At 44.1% G+C, this 16,923-nt stretch overlaps 1 protein-coding gene across 1 annotated transcript; it reads left to right on the top strand.

Annotated features, from left to right (window-relative positions):
* The first annotated feature begins 12,074 nt into the window (after positions 1–12,074).
* Positions 12,075–16,380, top strand: POP4 (POP4 homolog, ribonuclease P/MRP subunit). The gene is made up of 7 exons (XM_053448655.1): positions 12,075–12,149; positions 13,782–13,834; positions 13,919–14,139; positions 14,361–14,438; positions 14,803–14,864; positions 14,964–15,065; positions 15,430–16,380. The coding sequence occupies exons 1-7, from the start codon at positions 12,143–12,145 to the stop codon at positions 15,564–15,566; spliced, it is 660 nt and encodes a 219-aa protein (XP_053304630.1). The 5' UTR covers positions 12,075–12,142; the 3' UTR covers positions 15,567–16,380.
* Positions 16,381–16,923: the final 543 nt, after the last annotated feature.

The raw sequence follows: 16,923 nt of genomic DNA, 5'->3' as shown, positions 1-16,923 counted from the left end.
CATGGCAAACATGCCTCCCTAGCTTAATGGATTATCTTTTATTTCTGGCCTCGTTGAGCGAAGGCTTTTCTCTTCGAGCCCCCTTAACCTCCGCGTATCCGTCTTTTGTAAATGAGCGGTTGAATCCACCGCCATGTCCTGTTTTGCATCGCCTCTAATTGCAAGGAGCTTTTTTCCGCGCTCCACAGACTAACCATGGATCTCCATCGCTCGTTGCTAAGGTGGCATCTGGCATTTTAACCAAAGAGACGGCGCACGTTGGGAGATAAAATTACAAATGCAATTCTTACTTTACAGAGCATTTAAAATGTGTCTGCTTTCCAAGGCAGATCGCTGAAGCAGTCGCAGCTGTCTCAGACACACAACAGCCCCGCTGCCATCAAAACGCAAGGCTTTTCAAGCATTTGTTCTTCTTTTTAATTATGAAAATACTCGGAGATGGGATTTACCCCCCACCCTGCTGGTCGGGCAATCTCCTTAACTATCGGGGTATGTGAACATTTGCAGATGTAGACAGGTAACTATTTCATTTTAATTTAATGGTTTGGTTTCACTTTGCGTAGCGTCCTTTCTGTAACACGGGTGCCCCTAGGCCCAGGCGCCCACTTTCTAGGGGTTCCCCACCAATGCTAAGAGTTCTTTTTTGGAGAATTTGGGTGATAAAACTCAAATATGAAGTTATAATATTTATTTGTTGTGAAGCTTTATTGTTCTTTGATTCCCAGGGAGGAGAGAGCTTCGTGCTTTCAGATTGTTTTCCTTCCCTCTTTATAGCTCTTTGGCCTCGTTGTACAATCTGACGACGCTCGACTTCCTCAAATTCCAGGCTTTTTTATGATAGAGCCGGTTACATTAATGGCTCTTTTATTGGTTAATCTTGCAGTTGTGGCATGATTCTCAAATGTTGCGTTCCATTTAAATTGGTAGAGAACATTCCGCATGCGATACCTCCAGGCCCTTCTCTCCTCATCGAAGAGGAATTTCTGTGCGTCGTGATGTACGGCCTTTCTCTTCGCTGCTACGAAACCAGTTATTCTATCAAGAACGCCATAATGGCTTGCTGCCTGCGCATTAATCTCTACCGCAGGTTCAGCCCGGGGAGCGTTTACCCGGGTAGCAACAAAAAGAGGGACCCAACTGTTACAGAAAAACCAAACAACAGTATTTAATTTATACAAATGTAAACCCGCCGCCGCATACCGTGATGCCAGACACAGAAAGAAGGACTTTCGCTCTTAATCTCAAAGACTGGAGCGATACCAAATGGAGGGATGCGAAGGAAACCTTCTTCATCCTCGTGATACATACGGAGCAGCAACAAAGATCGCTCCATGAGCGTCGGAACAATCGGCCAAACTGTACGATGAGAGCATATACCCCAAAAATGATCTTAGGGGGTGAAATATAGCATCAGGGGTGCCCCCCGGTACCAGCCAGGTACCCCTGGGTTAAAGTCGGAATGTTTTGGAATGAAACAGAATGGACACCTTGCAGCACAGTGAGCGTGTGTTCTTGGTGTGACACGATAACACGCTAAAAACATCCTAAACTCCATCTGCGTGGCAGCAGAGCAGCGAAATCGAAAGGCTTACCGATTAAAGCCAAACACGCAATATTTTTTTTTTTTTTATTGTGAGCCGCGAGGCCAAGAAGCAGGTGAGCGAAAGTTCAGATAAAGTTGCCAAAACAGCCTGTGATTTGTCGCGAGCAGCGGTAACCCGCTGAGACGGCGCCGGGCGAGAGCTGTGCGGCGTCAGGCTAGGTGTCGAGGGACCCTGCGGAGCAGATCACAGCGGGTAAAACCGGCAGGTATTTTTAGACGAGTTTACCTGTTAACCTCTAAACAAAGAAGGTTCTTTCGATATAAGTGAATTTCAATGAGCTTGCGGAGAAACACAGCAGGAAATGAAATTAGAGGAAGCAGAGACGGTAAAAATATGCAGATGCAAATTGCGAGACATTTAAAGGTATTATCAGCGAAGTAATTGGCAGGAGAGACTGTTTCCTTTGATGAGAAGAACAGGAAGGTGCAGAGGTCACAAATCTTACTTTATTTTTTTTTGTAGACTTGAAAAATCATAATCGTCAAAAACACGGCCGGTAGCAAAGAGACGCCCAAAATCAACGCTCAAACCGTCGAGAGGGAGCGGAGAAGAGGCAGGAAGGTGGGAGAAGTAGCCACAGAAGAGCAGGTTATTACCCGGTAGGAGCAAGGACTCGCGGCTAACGCCAACTGGATATTTTTAGACGTAGCTTATCCTCTTTGATTCAATGCATATTTATGTCTTCGTTTTTCATTCAAACCAGCAATCCCTTTCATCAGGCACCAGGGGAAACGCTGGGAGGAAGGCAACCTTTCCTGACAAGCAGGGTTTATTTGCTTGAGTCGGGGGTAACAGCAAGAGCAGAGGATTTAAATAATCATTTATTCTTTACATGTTCAGCGGGCATTCAAAAATGCACATGCCAAAAGCGAGGCTGCACGGCATGTGAAAGAAATGTGCTAAGAAGGTACGCAGTGTATTCCGCAGCTTCACTGCCCTCGCTGTAAACACGTTCCTTGTGTCTGTTGAGCTTAGACGTGTTTAGACTTCACAGTCACAGAAATTAGAGTTTTAAACTCAAGCGTTAATGTCCTTAAAGTCCTGAAACAGACCAACTTCAATGTTCACGTTCGGTGTCATTTGACAAAGTAAAGTCGATTCCATCTTAAACGCTCTATCAAATTAAGTTTTTACTAAATGCCGGGGTTAAGTGGAAAACTCCTGACACCCCCTATTAAAGTTAAAGAGGAATGGGCGACACGAGCACAAGAAGAAGCGTTATTTAATTGCTCGTAATAAAGATCAAGGACACATTTGTATTCCGTCTGAAGGCAAAACAAAAACGGAGAGAACAGATTGCGAAAACAAATTGCTAAACAACCAGCCACCTACGGTTCAAACGCCATTGCTTTTCAGAACCGAGTCTGGTCTTTGGCTCTGGTAGAACTGCGTATTATCTGTTAAATGGGCCGTTAGCTAAAACATTTGCTTTTATTGCATGGCATCAAGTGACGTTCATTTATTTCCTTGGCCTTGAGCTACGCAACCTCCCATTGTGCGGCCAATCCCCCCGCTGTAGGACACAGGAATCCGTCCGAAAGGCACGCAGGTTGATGAGATAAATTATGTATAATCGGGAAAAAGGGATGCGTATCTTTTTAGTAGCAGTCACATCTTGCCACGGGGGTTTGTAGAAAACTTTCACACAATGGTGCAATGCAGCAGAATCTCTAACAAATCTGTGGATAGGTCCAGCCGGTGACCTTCAGATGGTCCACCTGATCGAAGACCCCGGATCTAGAAGGAGGCTTCTACTGATCAGATTCTACAGAATCTTTTACAGATTCTACTAAGATAAACCTGGAATGAAATACCGTTGAGAGGAGTCCTGTGTGTTCTACTCTGAGAATTATCTCCAAGGTCACTTTTAATGCATATTTCAGTTGTCAACAATGCCAATTACTCTCCGCAAAGTTATGCCAATGACTGTACATGAAATTGGTCCTTCGTCGCTCGCCGTAGGATAAACAGCATAGGATACTTCCGTACGACGTCGCGCTCTATTTAGACAGCGTTCGAACGTCATGCGGCTCGCTGGAGACTCGATAGTTTACAGGAACGGGAGGGACTTGTTTGTAGGGATTACTCTTTTTAGAGTATTTCGGAAGGACTCGGAGAACCGAGTACATTCATTCATGTCATGGAAATGTATTGTAACATATTCTCTCACAATATTCCTTAGATATTATATGGATTAAATAACAGCTCAACAGCGAATTTTCCATCCAAATTACCGTATAAGTTATAAATAATGGGCTTTTTCTCCAGCCTTATCTTTTATGCCGCCGTACCCTCGGTGCACCATGAATAAAATGTATTCACATATATCTGCCTTTATACGGCGTGGATGCATAGAAGTAACTCTCCTAACTTAAACCGAACAGGGTCTATCGCTTTAAATCAGTCTGAATAACAAAAAAATAAAAGCGGCTTTTCCCGGGACACAGGTGGATGGTAATGATTTCAATGAAAATGGAACAAGCAGAGTCACTGGCTGTGCCTAAAACGTAGGATTTCGTACGCCTTTCGGAGAAGCTCACTGACTCAATCTATTGTGAAAAATTGCTCATTCTTGACAACATAATTATATTACGTTCAAAGAAGTGGATAATAAGATCTCACAGGGCAACAGTGCTTATAAGGAACAATTAAAATCCCTCGCTGCTTTACGGCCGCATAGAAGACGCGACGTGGAGCGCAATAACAACGTATGAGGGCAGCTTTTCTTACCCTGTACAATAGCTTTAAGTTTCTTTACGGCCACAAGCAGTGTATTTGGGACGTTGTACGTACTTTATATGGGGAGAATGATACATATTGTGCAAACAGTCTCTCATATGTTCCGTTACCAACAGAGATTCCAGGTAAACGACTGAAGTTGGATCTTTTTGAGCGTTTTGGGTGAATATGTGCTGATATTTGCAGGTGCATCAGATGGGGGCTGCCAGGGCTCCAAATATTATGTGAGTAAAAAACATGAGATTTACAAACGCCCTCCCGGCACCCAGCGAGGTTATTTCTCATAAGCATAGAGGAATATTAGCTTCACGCCATGTGGCCCGCCCCATTAAATCCCTTTCTTTGCCAAGCAGCCGGTGATGGCTCTGGTGGGGAAGAGACATGTAGGGAGCGGTAGTAAGTGAAGTGGCAGTGGAATTTAAGTCGTGTAAAGTAGATTTTTGGAAATAAACATGGCACGATTGCTGGAAGTACAGGAACGTCTTACTGTAATGATTGTGCTTCAGCACTAATTGAGAATACCGAGCGTGTGTTTTCATTGGCAAACGATCGTTATGCCCCTTCGAACGTGATTTTATTTATTTTTTTAAAGGCAATTAACTGTACTTATCTTTTATAAGCTCGGGGAGCCTATTCCATTGTGGAACTGTCAAATATTTTGGAGAAACGAATATTTGTGGCTGTAATTAAAGATGATTAGCCTAATGAATATATTTCACTCCCGGCAGGAAGAAAGCGTTGCAGGTTGTAATGACGGTGATTAGAAAGTAACGTCTCGGTAACACGGACGAGATTGGAGCGCTTGGACTATCCGCCACCCGACGCTCTGTACGGCTGACCCGGGCTTATTTGATCTGTTTTCCATCTGTTTGGATAAACTATAAACACAGGAGGTAGAACAAATAATTGCAAGATTTTTTTTATATATAAAACCGAATATAATTGTTCCAGTTTCTACCGGGACGTACAGGGATTTTCTAGGCTTGTCTTGAACAAAATAAGCCAATTAAAACTGAGGCAGCTTTGTAAAAAGTGTCATTGAATCCCGCAATCCCAGTATAAGCCGTGTTCTCTCCTAGCATTAGATATGGGTATTTATAGCGGATTGCGGGGAGTGCTCTTCAGTGTCACTCGCATTACAATATCAGCGTTCACTGAATAACACCGTTAAATTAGCCCGTCACCAGCAACCGTGCAAAGGACCCGGGGATTCGTATTCATCAAGGGGGGGGCCCTTCGCTCTTGTTTTTTCTATAGGATTTCAAATATTTATTTAAAGTTTCACGACAATGCCGAGATGCTCATTAATAATGGCAGGGAACCCCGTTACCAATCGCTTGCATCGCCGTCTCCTACGCACAGTGATTGCCAGGATTGCTCCGTGTACGGGGTGCTAGTGATCCCCAGCGTGTCTGGAGTCTCACGCTCACGGACCACGGGACAGTAAAGCCATCAAACTCCCCGTTATCAGACTAGTGGTTAGTTTTCCAATAAATAATAAATGTTTAGCATCGGTTCTTAATCCGAAGCATTAAAGTGCATCGATGTTGATCCTGTTGGGGTTGAATTGGGGTCCCCGATGTGGCATGTCTGTAGGATTGTCATGAAGGGCACAGTAATGGAAGACCCGTGGAGACTCCTGTCAGCGGAGGGTCAAGTATTTGGTCACTTGGGGTCTATTTACTAAAGGAAGAGTCTGCAGAAGCGCTTTCACCTCATCCACCTCAATATATATGATGAAGGAACAGCCCCAGTGAGCTTCTGCTGCATGGCCGGCCCCGTATCATGCATAGATACATCGGTGAAAGTGTCACAGTATCTTCACCCATTGCATTATCCATCAGCCCTTAATGTTGGGGACACTTGCTAGTGTTGGCCCTGCATAATGAATAGCGAGTTAAAAGCACAACAGTCCCGCATGTTCCCCCAAATAAATCCCCTCCCCATCCACTTTGAGCAGTGGGTCCCCACATCCTCCTACACCATGCCAGCCGCCAGTCACTGACGGTCTGCTAACAGTAATTCCGTCCCAGCGCTGTGGTTACCATATTCATCGTTACCTCTGGAAACCCGAGGGCCTGATTCCGGCACCGGTCGGACTCGCTCTCCGATATGTTTGCATGGTTTGTAACGGATGACTATGCGCCGCCTTTGCTTCCAGAATACCCTTGAAAATTCTCTCTCCCCTGCCTCTGTCTCTGAATATTCAACCAAATGAAAACAAATTCATCAAATTGTCTCCACGCGGGTCCCTGCCTTATTTATTATGGCCTCCTGGTACCATGCGTGAGCTGTAAATAATTCTCTCTCCGCTAGATGCTGCCGGGATGTGAGTCACAGAATACCTATGTACCAAATGTATAAATCAGGGGGAAATTGTTCTGCGTGGGAGTGATACGGCGCCGTGGCTTGGGGTTTCTTTGGTTGCTTGTCTTAAACGTTGCAGCATTAAACAATGTGTAAGCGCTCTAAATGAACCCTACAGGACGAGGCTTTCTTTAATCAATAGTTAATGAATGGATATGTTTGAGGTGTTAATAAAGATTAATATCGATGTCCCAAAGTTACCAGGAGGTTCTGAAGAACAATGGACCTTATCAATTCACTCCAGGTGGTGTATAATGGGTTAATCTCCAGTATCTTTACCGAAAGGAGAATTCTCTTTGATGATGGATGGGTGGAGAGATCATTGTATTGTTGCAAAGGAAATATTGGCAGAGCTTCCTCGTGGCTCAATATTTACCTCTCGAGACAATAAATCTTGCTGTCCTCTTTTACTGTAACCAATAAGTGAAACCAAGCTATATACAGATCCCTGTTACCCGTTCCGGAAATCGATCCAAAGCAAATAAAGAATAATTGTTAACAAATGTAGCAGTCATTGCAGAGCTGCAGGCAGAGAGGCCGCGACTCCCAAATCCATTCCATCATAACGCCGAGTCCTCCGCTCTCATTTCTTTTTCATGTCCAGATACTTTCTTACAGTAATAGGTAACTTTCCGAGAAGCAAGCAGAGTCGCGGTGCGTCGATCCTGGAAGCGCAGACAGTGGCTTTATGGAATCACTAGAGTTCAAGCAGGGATCTTACTTAGCAAGGGGTCGTTGGAGAGATTTCAGAGAATAGGGCTCAGTGCTCTGTGCAAGGAGATCTCTGTTGCCCCTAGGGTTAAACCCCTCGGGTTAGTGGCCGTGTGAACTCCTTCCTAGAGTTAAAGTTAGGAACAAAAGAGTCCGGACAGAAATTCAAGGACCGTCCAAACCGGCAACGTGAAGTCAAACAAAAGAGAACAATGCGCAGGTCAGGGCTGGCAGGGGACAGTCTTCACTGAGGTCAGGGATGTAGGAAGAATTGGTCTTCACTAATTTTTTTAAATGGTCCAATTTAAAATAAGCTTTTTAAATATCTACATATCTTCCAAAATATGAATGGGTATTGAGAATTAAAGAAACCGCCAACTGTACAGTCAGCCTTGTAGAAGTGTAGAGTTTTTACAACGAAGCGTTTTCTGCGTCTGAAAACATTTTTCTTTTGTTTTCACTATTCTGTAGCTTCATGTCCTCCAATGCCAGGGAGACAAGACCTCCGACGGCAGGAGGATTTTCATCCATGTTTGTTTGTATCAAGGCAGATCCGAGATAACAGACAGAAGGATATAATTACTGCACGACGTGCGTTTATGGCAGGGGATGCCAAGCCGGTTCTGTATGTACTAAACAACGGGGCCATTAGGAAGAGGCTGCGTCGTGGTTGGCGTCCCTCATCCTCTGGAGGTGTTCTTAATGAGTCATGAGAATTCCGGATTGTGTCATTACAGAATGCGATTCTTGCATGTAGATCCGCTAGAACAAGACGTGTTGCTCCTTTTATTACAATGCTGATGTTATTTCAGCCACAAGCTTTCATACTGCGATCGGAAAACCCGGCTTTTCACACCGAATCTGTCGCTGTACGTCGTTCCAGCAGGAAATGAAATAAACATATAGATGAAGAATATAGATGAGCTTCTCAAAGGCTTCTCAAACCCTGCAGGCGGTTGTTAGCGCTAGGCTATGTATCCACTACTCTGAGTGTCAGCCATTGAGTTATGTACTTAAAGCTCACTCAAACCCTATCGAGCCTGGTGGAAGCAAGGGGAAGAAATGCAGTATTAATGTATCCCTTCTCCCTTTTGTTGTGGCAAGTATATATGATTTATCTGCTCTACCAGCAGATAACTGTACATGTGTAAGCTACATGCGCCAGAGTTACCCAGCATTATCCAAACCCACGCTAGATGTGATGTTCGAGAACCTAAAACACAGATAATCATTTAGATCGGGGGGAAGCGGAGTCTTCCTAACCTCACGTATTCAGCTTGTGTATGTCTGATGTTAAACACGCTGTCAAATGCGCCATGCCACTGATCTGTCATTATCTTCAGCAGACAGACAAGTAATAACCTTTTGAAGACACTGTAAGAACACGTTGGGTCTTTCTTGTGATACATTCTGATTGCACATAAGCAAAATATGTCAAGCTGGACTCTCGGGAGACAGAGCTGAGAAGATGTAAAGGATGTTGCAGGTCATCATAGCAGGAAAAGCACGGCGAGGAACCTTCTTCGGAAACGCATTTACAGCAAGTGCCCGAGGGAAGCCGAGAGATCGTCTGAGAACCTGTGAATGGTAATGGGGTCAGCAGTAAAAAATAAAAACACGCTCTTAGCATTACGTGCCGGGTGTTGGAGTTAATTTGCTGTTCAGACTAACGTCAACGGATTTTTCCCTTTAGTACACAGTAAACAGGGAAAGTCATTTTATCAGAGTCCTAAAGAGTCCTAAAACTACCTGGTCCTTACTGGTGCGAGGGTGCCCTCTAGTGGAACGATGGCTGTATGACACTTTGGTTTTTGTGTGTTTTCTTTTACAGGTTGGGAGCAAAACTATTTGCTTTTGGATTTATTTTCTTAGGCGTTTCCTTAACTGAACTCATGGCAAGACTATGTCTGCAGAGACTTAGCTGAGCGTCATGGGAGTCGTAGTTGTGCCGCAGGTGGAAGGCTACAGGTTAGTTCAGTCCTCGTCTCAGGCTAGGGCCGAAGTTGCCAGACTGGCGCGTTTTCACATAATGTTATCCCTTATTGAAAAAGAAAATCTTAAGTCTCTCGTTTGACCTCTTCTCGCCATCCACAAATTAGGTTTCCCTTGAAACGCTCTCACGCGGCTGGCTTGATAAACGACGCTTCCTTTTAATTGTTCTCCGAAAAATCCAAAGATAATAAAATTAATTCCGCAGCAATTCAATCACGACGTTATTTCCTGCGAAAAAAAAAGCAAAAAGATGACAGATTTATCACACTTATTTTCCCGCGTCACTTGCTTTCAAGACTTAATGAAATTCAGCGCAGGTTAACGAAATGATCCCTCCAGTATCGGTGCTAGAGAGGGAGCGTACTAATTCCGGCATATTTCATGTCATTGCCCAATATAAATACATATTACTCATCCTTTTTTCCTCCCCTATTACAATAACGTGACTGTGCGCATCTTAAATCACTTCCAAGTAATTAGCTCCACGGCGCTGGATCAGATCTATCTTTTTTGCCATCTTTAATTGGATTTCGTGTTTGTGAAAACAAGGCTCCTTATTCCCACTCAGCCACTGATTAAGTTAAGTAATATATAAATGCGCTGGTGTATACCGGGGGAGCAGCCACCTTAATTTCATGTGCTCGAGATCCGCAAGGTTATTCCTCTCCTTTTTGATGGAAGCTGATTCACATAAATGATATCCGTTCTAAACTTAGATTCCCGACCGCTGGTTAAATCCACCGACGACCCGTCCGTCACACGCGGAGATCAAGTAACACTGAATGTAGCAATAATAACGTGTGGCGTAGAGAAAAACGTCCATCGATATACGGATATAACAGTTATCTATGAATTTATTATATGCCGAGGGAAAAGATTGCTTGTTTTACTTTGTCTGCAACCAAAACCATTTGGAAACATTGTCATTAAATGTATCGCAGTAGAGGAGACGGGTCTGGGGATGGGAGATGCGGACTTCTTTATTTGTCTCCAATCTGGGATTTATTTTAATCTGAAAAGTCAGAATCCCTTTCCCGACAGATTTAGAGCAATGGCTCGCAGATACAGTTTTCCTGAGATATATATATACAGGAATATGTATATATAGGAATATGTATATATAGGAATATGTATATATAGGAATATGTATATATAGGAATATGTATATAAAGGAATATGTATATATTGGAATATGTATATATAGGAATATGTATATATAGGAATATGTATATATAGGAATATGTATATATTGGAATATGTATATATAGGAATATGTATATATAGGAATATATATACGCCACTAGGCTCTAAACAATGAGTTTCCAATTAAGAAATAAAATATTAATTGTCTTTATCCCTTCTCCGTTTTAATTATTGAAGGGATATAGGATTTATGATTTAATATTTATAACCTACGTCCTTATGTATCGAAGCTTCTTCGAGGCTTGGAGGGAATGAATTGAGTTGGCGAGGGCTCGGAAAATATTTACATGTAGGAACATGTAACAATCGCGTGACCTTCACCAATGGATCCAAAGCTAATAATAACATCTATTATTCAGCTGCCGATTCGGTTAATGCCGTGCGCCATTTAAAATCGCTTTGAGTCCCGCGGGAGAAAGGCGCGATATAAATACTAGTTATTATTGTTATAAACAACCGGGCGGTGTGGTTATCCTGCGCGGCGAGCGTTAGCGTGATTGTTGGTATAACGCTATTGTCTTCTGAATTCCCAGTCGGAATTCTCAGTACCCCGGAAAGGCCGTCAGTAAAAACCTGCTGCCTTTTGATAGAACTATAAGACCTTCATTCAGTTACGTGTTAGGGGCCCGAGTGGTCCGACGCCCGCATTGCTAGGTCCCTCACCCCGAGGGCCGCAGCAGTGAACAGGGACTTTTTAAAGAAAAAGAAATACAGGCTATATCTTTAATACACGACCTCCATACCCATAAAACATGTAGTCTAGAAACATTACAGACTATTATTGGATTCCTTTTTAATGAACTATAAACAATCTCTTCCCGTACTGTATGTAAAATAAAAGCGCAGGTTGTATTCTCTACCAGCGTAACGTGATATATCTTCTTATTTTCATTATTTTATATAGCGCCATCATATTCCGCGGCGCTGTACAATATCGTGCCATATTTCCCCCTTTTTATTATTTTCTATTTAGTGATTTGACGCCCCGTTGCGTCACAAGCAATCTGTGTAAGTAAATATCGTTCAGGTTTAATACCATTAAAATCACGCGTGGCATTATTGGTGTTAATAGAGACTCCCAACCCTCATGCTGTCTGCCCCTAACAGTTCAGGGAAATTAGGGGTTAATGGCATTATTTACCCACAGTACATCGCTGCAGAATATGATGGCGCTATATGGATCAATAATTAATACATCATTGGCTATGCTGGCACAGGGTAGTTATGTTTAATTAGTAATAATTTAGTTACCCCCCCCCGTCAATGTATGTGTGGCATTTAATAGACCCGCATTGACTACACGCTTTGGACTACGACGCCCGTGATGCCCTGCGAAGCTGCTGGGCTCTCTGAGCATCATGGGAGTCGTAGTCCGCAGCCTGCCAATCCTCGTGGAGAAGCGTTAAACGTCCTCAACTAATTCTGGTCTCCATGGACACGGCGGGTGATGCCTTTAAAAAGGCGACACCGCGGTGACGTCATCCGCCTGAGCCGTAGCATAGGATTTGCCTCCATTCGTAGCAGACATGGCCCGTGAGTTTGAGTTGAATTTGTGAGCTTTTGGGGTAGTTGAAATGAATATTTTTCGTCGGATTCAGGCCCAGAAGGGGCCCCGTCTTTTCGGGCAGTTGAAGAGGTTTTCATTGCATTTTACCCTCTCCAAGGTTTATGTACTGATTCTACCCCAAGTATCTAATTATTGCCCCGTCTGGGGTACTTAAAGATATCATTTGTCCCTGATTTGCTGTTGATGGTCATTGGCCGCAGCTTCTGCGGAACCTCTTGTGGCATAAAGCCTGATTAATCTCGTGCAGGTGCAGTCATTCTGCAGCACAATGAAGAACAGGCATTTGTCACAAGAGGTGCTGCAGCAGCTGCAGTTTGCATGAGCCATGGTTTTCCATTCCTTTCACTATCTGCAAAAACTGAGCTTTATTTGCTGTTTAATCTTTATTTGTGAGGTCATACTAAGGATCAAGGAACAGTATGGACTCCCCTCTAGGACTTCACAGTTTATAGGGGGCTTCTTGTTTATAGGAGTCTATAGAATGTTTCCGTTTGGTTTCTGCGTGTTTTAGTTCTGCAGATGCAGCTTGCGGGTGATTGGCGCGTATCTGTCATAAAATGCAAGTTTAATGTACTATTTATGTTGGGTGATTGGAACAGTCCCCTAGTGTGTGTGTGTGTGTGTGTATGTATATATATATAATGTGTGTGCGTGTATATATATATATATTATGTCGTAGGCATTCCATTGGTCTTAACTGACTTATCAGTAACCGGAGACAAGTGGAGTTTGATACCTTTTTAAATACAGATTGCAAGCTTTGAAGACCTCTCAGGTCCCTTCCTCAGGCATGTTAATAACGGAAACTGTATCTCCTCGTGCCGTGTGTTTCTATGCATGCCGATGTAGCCACGACACCCTGCACTTCTCTGCCGGTAGCCATCCTTTCTGTTAGCAGGTTTTATATTGATCTTCATGGGTTAGTAACTACCTACAGGCTCTCAAACTGCATATATTTGAGAAACAAAACCCCCAAAACTATTCTTCAAGCGGGAAAAAAAACCCAGATGAGTAAAAGAAAATAAAATGCGGCTGTGTTTATTGCTACTTACGTCGTAAACAATTGTACCGATTGCCCAGGGAACTGGATGGGAAAATCAAATAAATGCAAATTCAGAACAGCAGAAAATACAGAAGAAAACGTTCAGCGTCACGGGCTGCACAATAAAAAAAATCTGCGAGTTTTATTGGTGATCGCGAGTAATGAAAAAGCCTAATGCCTTCTATAAATTCGGAAAGTCACCGTAAAAAAATAAACTGCCATAAACAGCTATTTGCCGCCATAAATACTCGCCGTACGTTACTGAAACGCACCGTAAATGCAGATTGATACATTGTAGCCGCAACTTCATCGGATCTGATTTATAAAGTGCAGGAAAAGTGAATTTCTTCTTTACTCCGAACCAAAAAAATAAAGAAATAATAATTAATATTGTTATTGTAAAGAAATCATAAGAGCCTTGGGAAGCTACGGCATTAGTTTGCAATAGACTACGATCCCCATTATCCTGCGTCGGTGCTGTGCAGCGCTTTAAGTGTCGGTTTATAGAGAGGATAAGCCTCAGCGGTTTTCATTGTTTTGGGTCATTTCTCCCCAGATCTTGTGTACCAGACGTTACCCCCAGAAATGGCGAGGCCGCTTGGACTGGAGGTGAGTGTGAAGTGCAAAGACATGCGCAGCGCCTCTCGATAAGTGAGGAGGGTTATTTATTTGTATGGTTATTTTCTCTTGCAGGTTTCAAGCTCCAAGAAGGCAGAGGCTTTTGTAAATGCGTTTCTCAAGCACAGCATGCCGAAACTGAACAAGAAGTCTCTGCAGGAGAACTTGGAGCGGAAGGCTGTGGTTCTGGAGCATTTCCAAAAAAAGAAAACAAGGAAGAGGTGCAAATCCAAAGGCTTCACCGCCAAAGAGAGACGGGAGAAGAGACTTTTTGAGATCAAGCCAGAGCAGCAGAGGTGAGCCGGTCCTCGTGCCGTGTGTGTGCGCCGAGCCCCGGCGTGCCGTGTGTGTGTGTGTGTGCGCGCCGAGCCCCGGCGTGCCGTGTGTGCGCCGAGCCCCGGCGCGCCGTGTGTGTGTGTGTGCGCGTGTGCGCGCGCGCGGAGCCCCGGCGTGCCGTGTGTGTGTGTGTGTGTGCGCAGAGCCCCGTGTTGACGGTGACCGTGTTTGTGACCCGCAGGTACGAGCTGTTCCTGCCTCTGCACGAGCTGTGGAAGCAGTACATGCGCTCGCTGTGTAACGGGCTGAAGCCGGACGCGTGAGTTACTCGCTGCTTGTTTTTGGGTGGTGGGGACGTTCCGGGTACTCACTGTACCTATTTACTTAGAACCATCCTGCTGCTGAGCTAAAAAGCAGTCGCCTTGGCAGATCGATGCACCGGTTCATTGCTCGGCTCAGGGAAGGAACCGGTGCGCTCGTTTTAACGTCCATAACCAAGAAACGTTCGCTCGTCTATCAGATTATTATTTATTTTATTTAATGGAATCGAAGCTTTGTGGCCGCATCAGGAACGTCGGCGTCTCCCTGAAACACCCTTTGGCTTTTGCTCTGACCTTGGTATAGTTTTTTAGGTCTCTTTCTGAGAGCAAATATTTATGTTTTCCAATCTATTTGAACCGCAGACAACCCCAGATGATCCAGAATAAACTGCTGAAGGCGGATCTGCATGGGGCGCTGGTAATGGGTGAGTACGGACACATGATACACGTATCTGCATGCATCGCTAGCCTTACACGCTTACTTTATTTCTGCCATTTGATCTATACGCTGTCTGTACTCGCAGTGGCCAAGTCCAGGTGCCCGTCGTATGTCGGCATAACCGGAATAATCTTACAAGAAACAAAATACGTGTTCAAAATCATCACCAAGCAAGACGAATTAAAAGGTACTTCATTGCTTTTTGTCATTTATGTTACGTCTACGGGGTCTAAACTTAAGGGACCTCAGAGCTTCCAGTCTTCTGGGTGTTCTATTAGCTCAGCCCCTGTAATGCGTGTTTAACCCTTTAAATAAAGGGTTTGGGCTCTTTTGTATTTCTCGATTGCCCGAGCTGATCGTAATTAAACCCATTAATAACAATGCATTGCGAGCCTGTGTATGTGCGGATTTAGTCGTGAAGGGGTTAAACGCTACACATTATCTTGAATGGTTTCTGCTTTATCTCTTCTACGACACTCATTGCAGTTTTGTCCGAGGAACATATTTTCCATCTAATTAAAACGGCACTTTTATTTTTTTTCCCTCCCCAGTCGTTCCCAAATTGAACTGCGTGTTTAGCTTGGAAATTGGCGGATTTATCTCTTACATCTACGGAAGCAAGCTGCAGATGAGAGCGAGCGAGCGCTCCGCAAAGAAGTTTAAAAGCAAAGGGAGCATAGACCTGTAGCCGCGTTATAAAGCGGAGCGGCGGCTCGGTCGCGATGCCGGGTCTCTTTATGGAGATAGGTGGGGAGCTCGGAGAAAAAGCAGTAAGTCGCGGGAGGGTAATATCGTATATTCCGCCGCTTGGAGGAGTTTCAAGGGCTGCTGGAATTGAGTGATGATAAAGCTCTCTCTCAACGAATAACTCGCGCGGAAGTAAAGCATTTTTATTCCCTTTCAGATGACACATAATATCCTGTACCATTAAAGCGGCTGCCATGCTTTACGACGTCCTAAAACGTTTGGAATGTAAGAATTTTCAGGGTTGTAATAAGATTGCAGAGAGCTTAGAATTTAAAGGGCTGAAGCAGAGAAGACCTTTGCTTACACAAATGTGGCAATTAATGGCCGCTCTCCGGCTCGCTGACGCGTTTCTGACGCTGCGATCGTCCTTTGGGGGAAGTCAATGTGCGACGGAGCTGAATCTTCCATTTTAACCTCTTAACGGCCAGTGGTTTCTACTCGTCTTGTAGCTCGGCTCTCCGGCTGTCTGTGCCCCGGGCGTCCCGTCGCTGCTTTATACATTTCTTTGGGTGAATTTGGGGGTCTTGTGACATCATTGACATGTGAACAGCAATATCCTTCTGGCCGCCTGTACAATGGGGTCGGGTAAATGCGAGGCTTTTGGTATCTGTGATCTCAAATGTTTGTCGAGTCTGACTGAGAAGTGTCCCCCCCCCCCATGGAGTTATCATTTTATGCAAAATGCCTTAAACTTTGTTTATTACGATTTATTTTTTTGTCTCAATCAACCAATAAATGTTAGTTTGGATTCCTGCTGTGATTTTTTTCTCTCCATATAGTGCAGGAATGGCTAATCTTGAAGAATAATATTTTAGCAATTGTGTCGGCAGTATTGTCCTCAATCATCGTAAGGTAAGCGTCATTTATGATACACAGATTTAGTAAAGCATGGAGTTTAGCAGGGGGTAGGAACACCTCTCTCGTCTGTCCGTCCGTCCGTCCGTCCTGTGCTTGGCCCCTGGTGGGCCGACCGCTGCTCGGTTTGCTGCTGGAATGGACAGCGCAGTGTTTCAACAATTGTTTCAAACCTGGAGAAGAACGCACAACGCGTTATGCGCTAACCAAACACACTTTATTATTTTATTGTTATAGTCACACAATACACTGGAGATCCAGTAACGCATGTCCCGTGTTATATGTTACGTGTTTCGCGCTGGTCATGTAAGCATACCCGCTGGTAACGGTAATAAAGGTGAGTATTCCTTTCACGCGGTGCTTTAGTAGGTTACATGGAAGCTGAGCACAGTTCTATGTTTCGGTTATAATAACTCCTGTGTAATTGCTGTTCACTTGGCGTC

Source organism: Spea bombifrons, chromosome 10 (genome assembly GCF_027358695.1).
Source record: "Spea bombifrons isolate aSpeBom1 chromosome 10, aSpeBom1.2.pri, whole genome shotgun sequence".
NCBI lineage: Eukaryota > Metazoa > Chordata > Amphibia > Anura > Pelobatidae > Spea > Spea bombifrons.
This window is presented reverse-complemented; position numbering and strand designations above follow the sequence as displayed.

Excerpts from the sequence above, each read along its gene's own strand:
- POP4 (XM_053448655.1), top strand. Across the intron at positions 14,140-14,360 it reads ATCAAGCCAGAGCAGCAGAG|GTACGAGCTGTTCCTGCCTC; the intron begins GTGAGCCGGTCC and ends TGTGACCCGCAG. Across the intron at positions 15,066-15,429 it reads CAAGCAAGACGAATTAAAAG|TCGTTCCCAAATTGAACTGC; the intron begins GTACTTCATTGC and ends TTCCCTCCCCAG.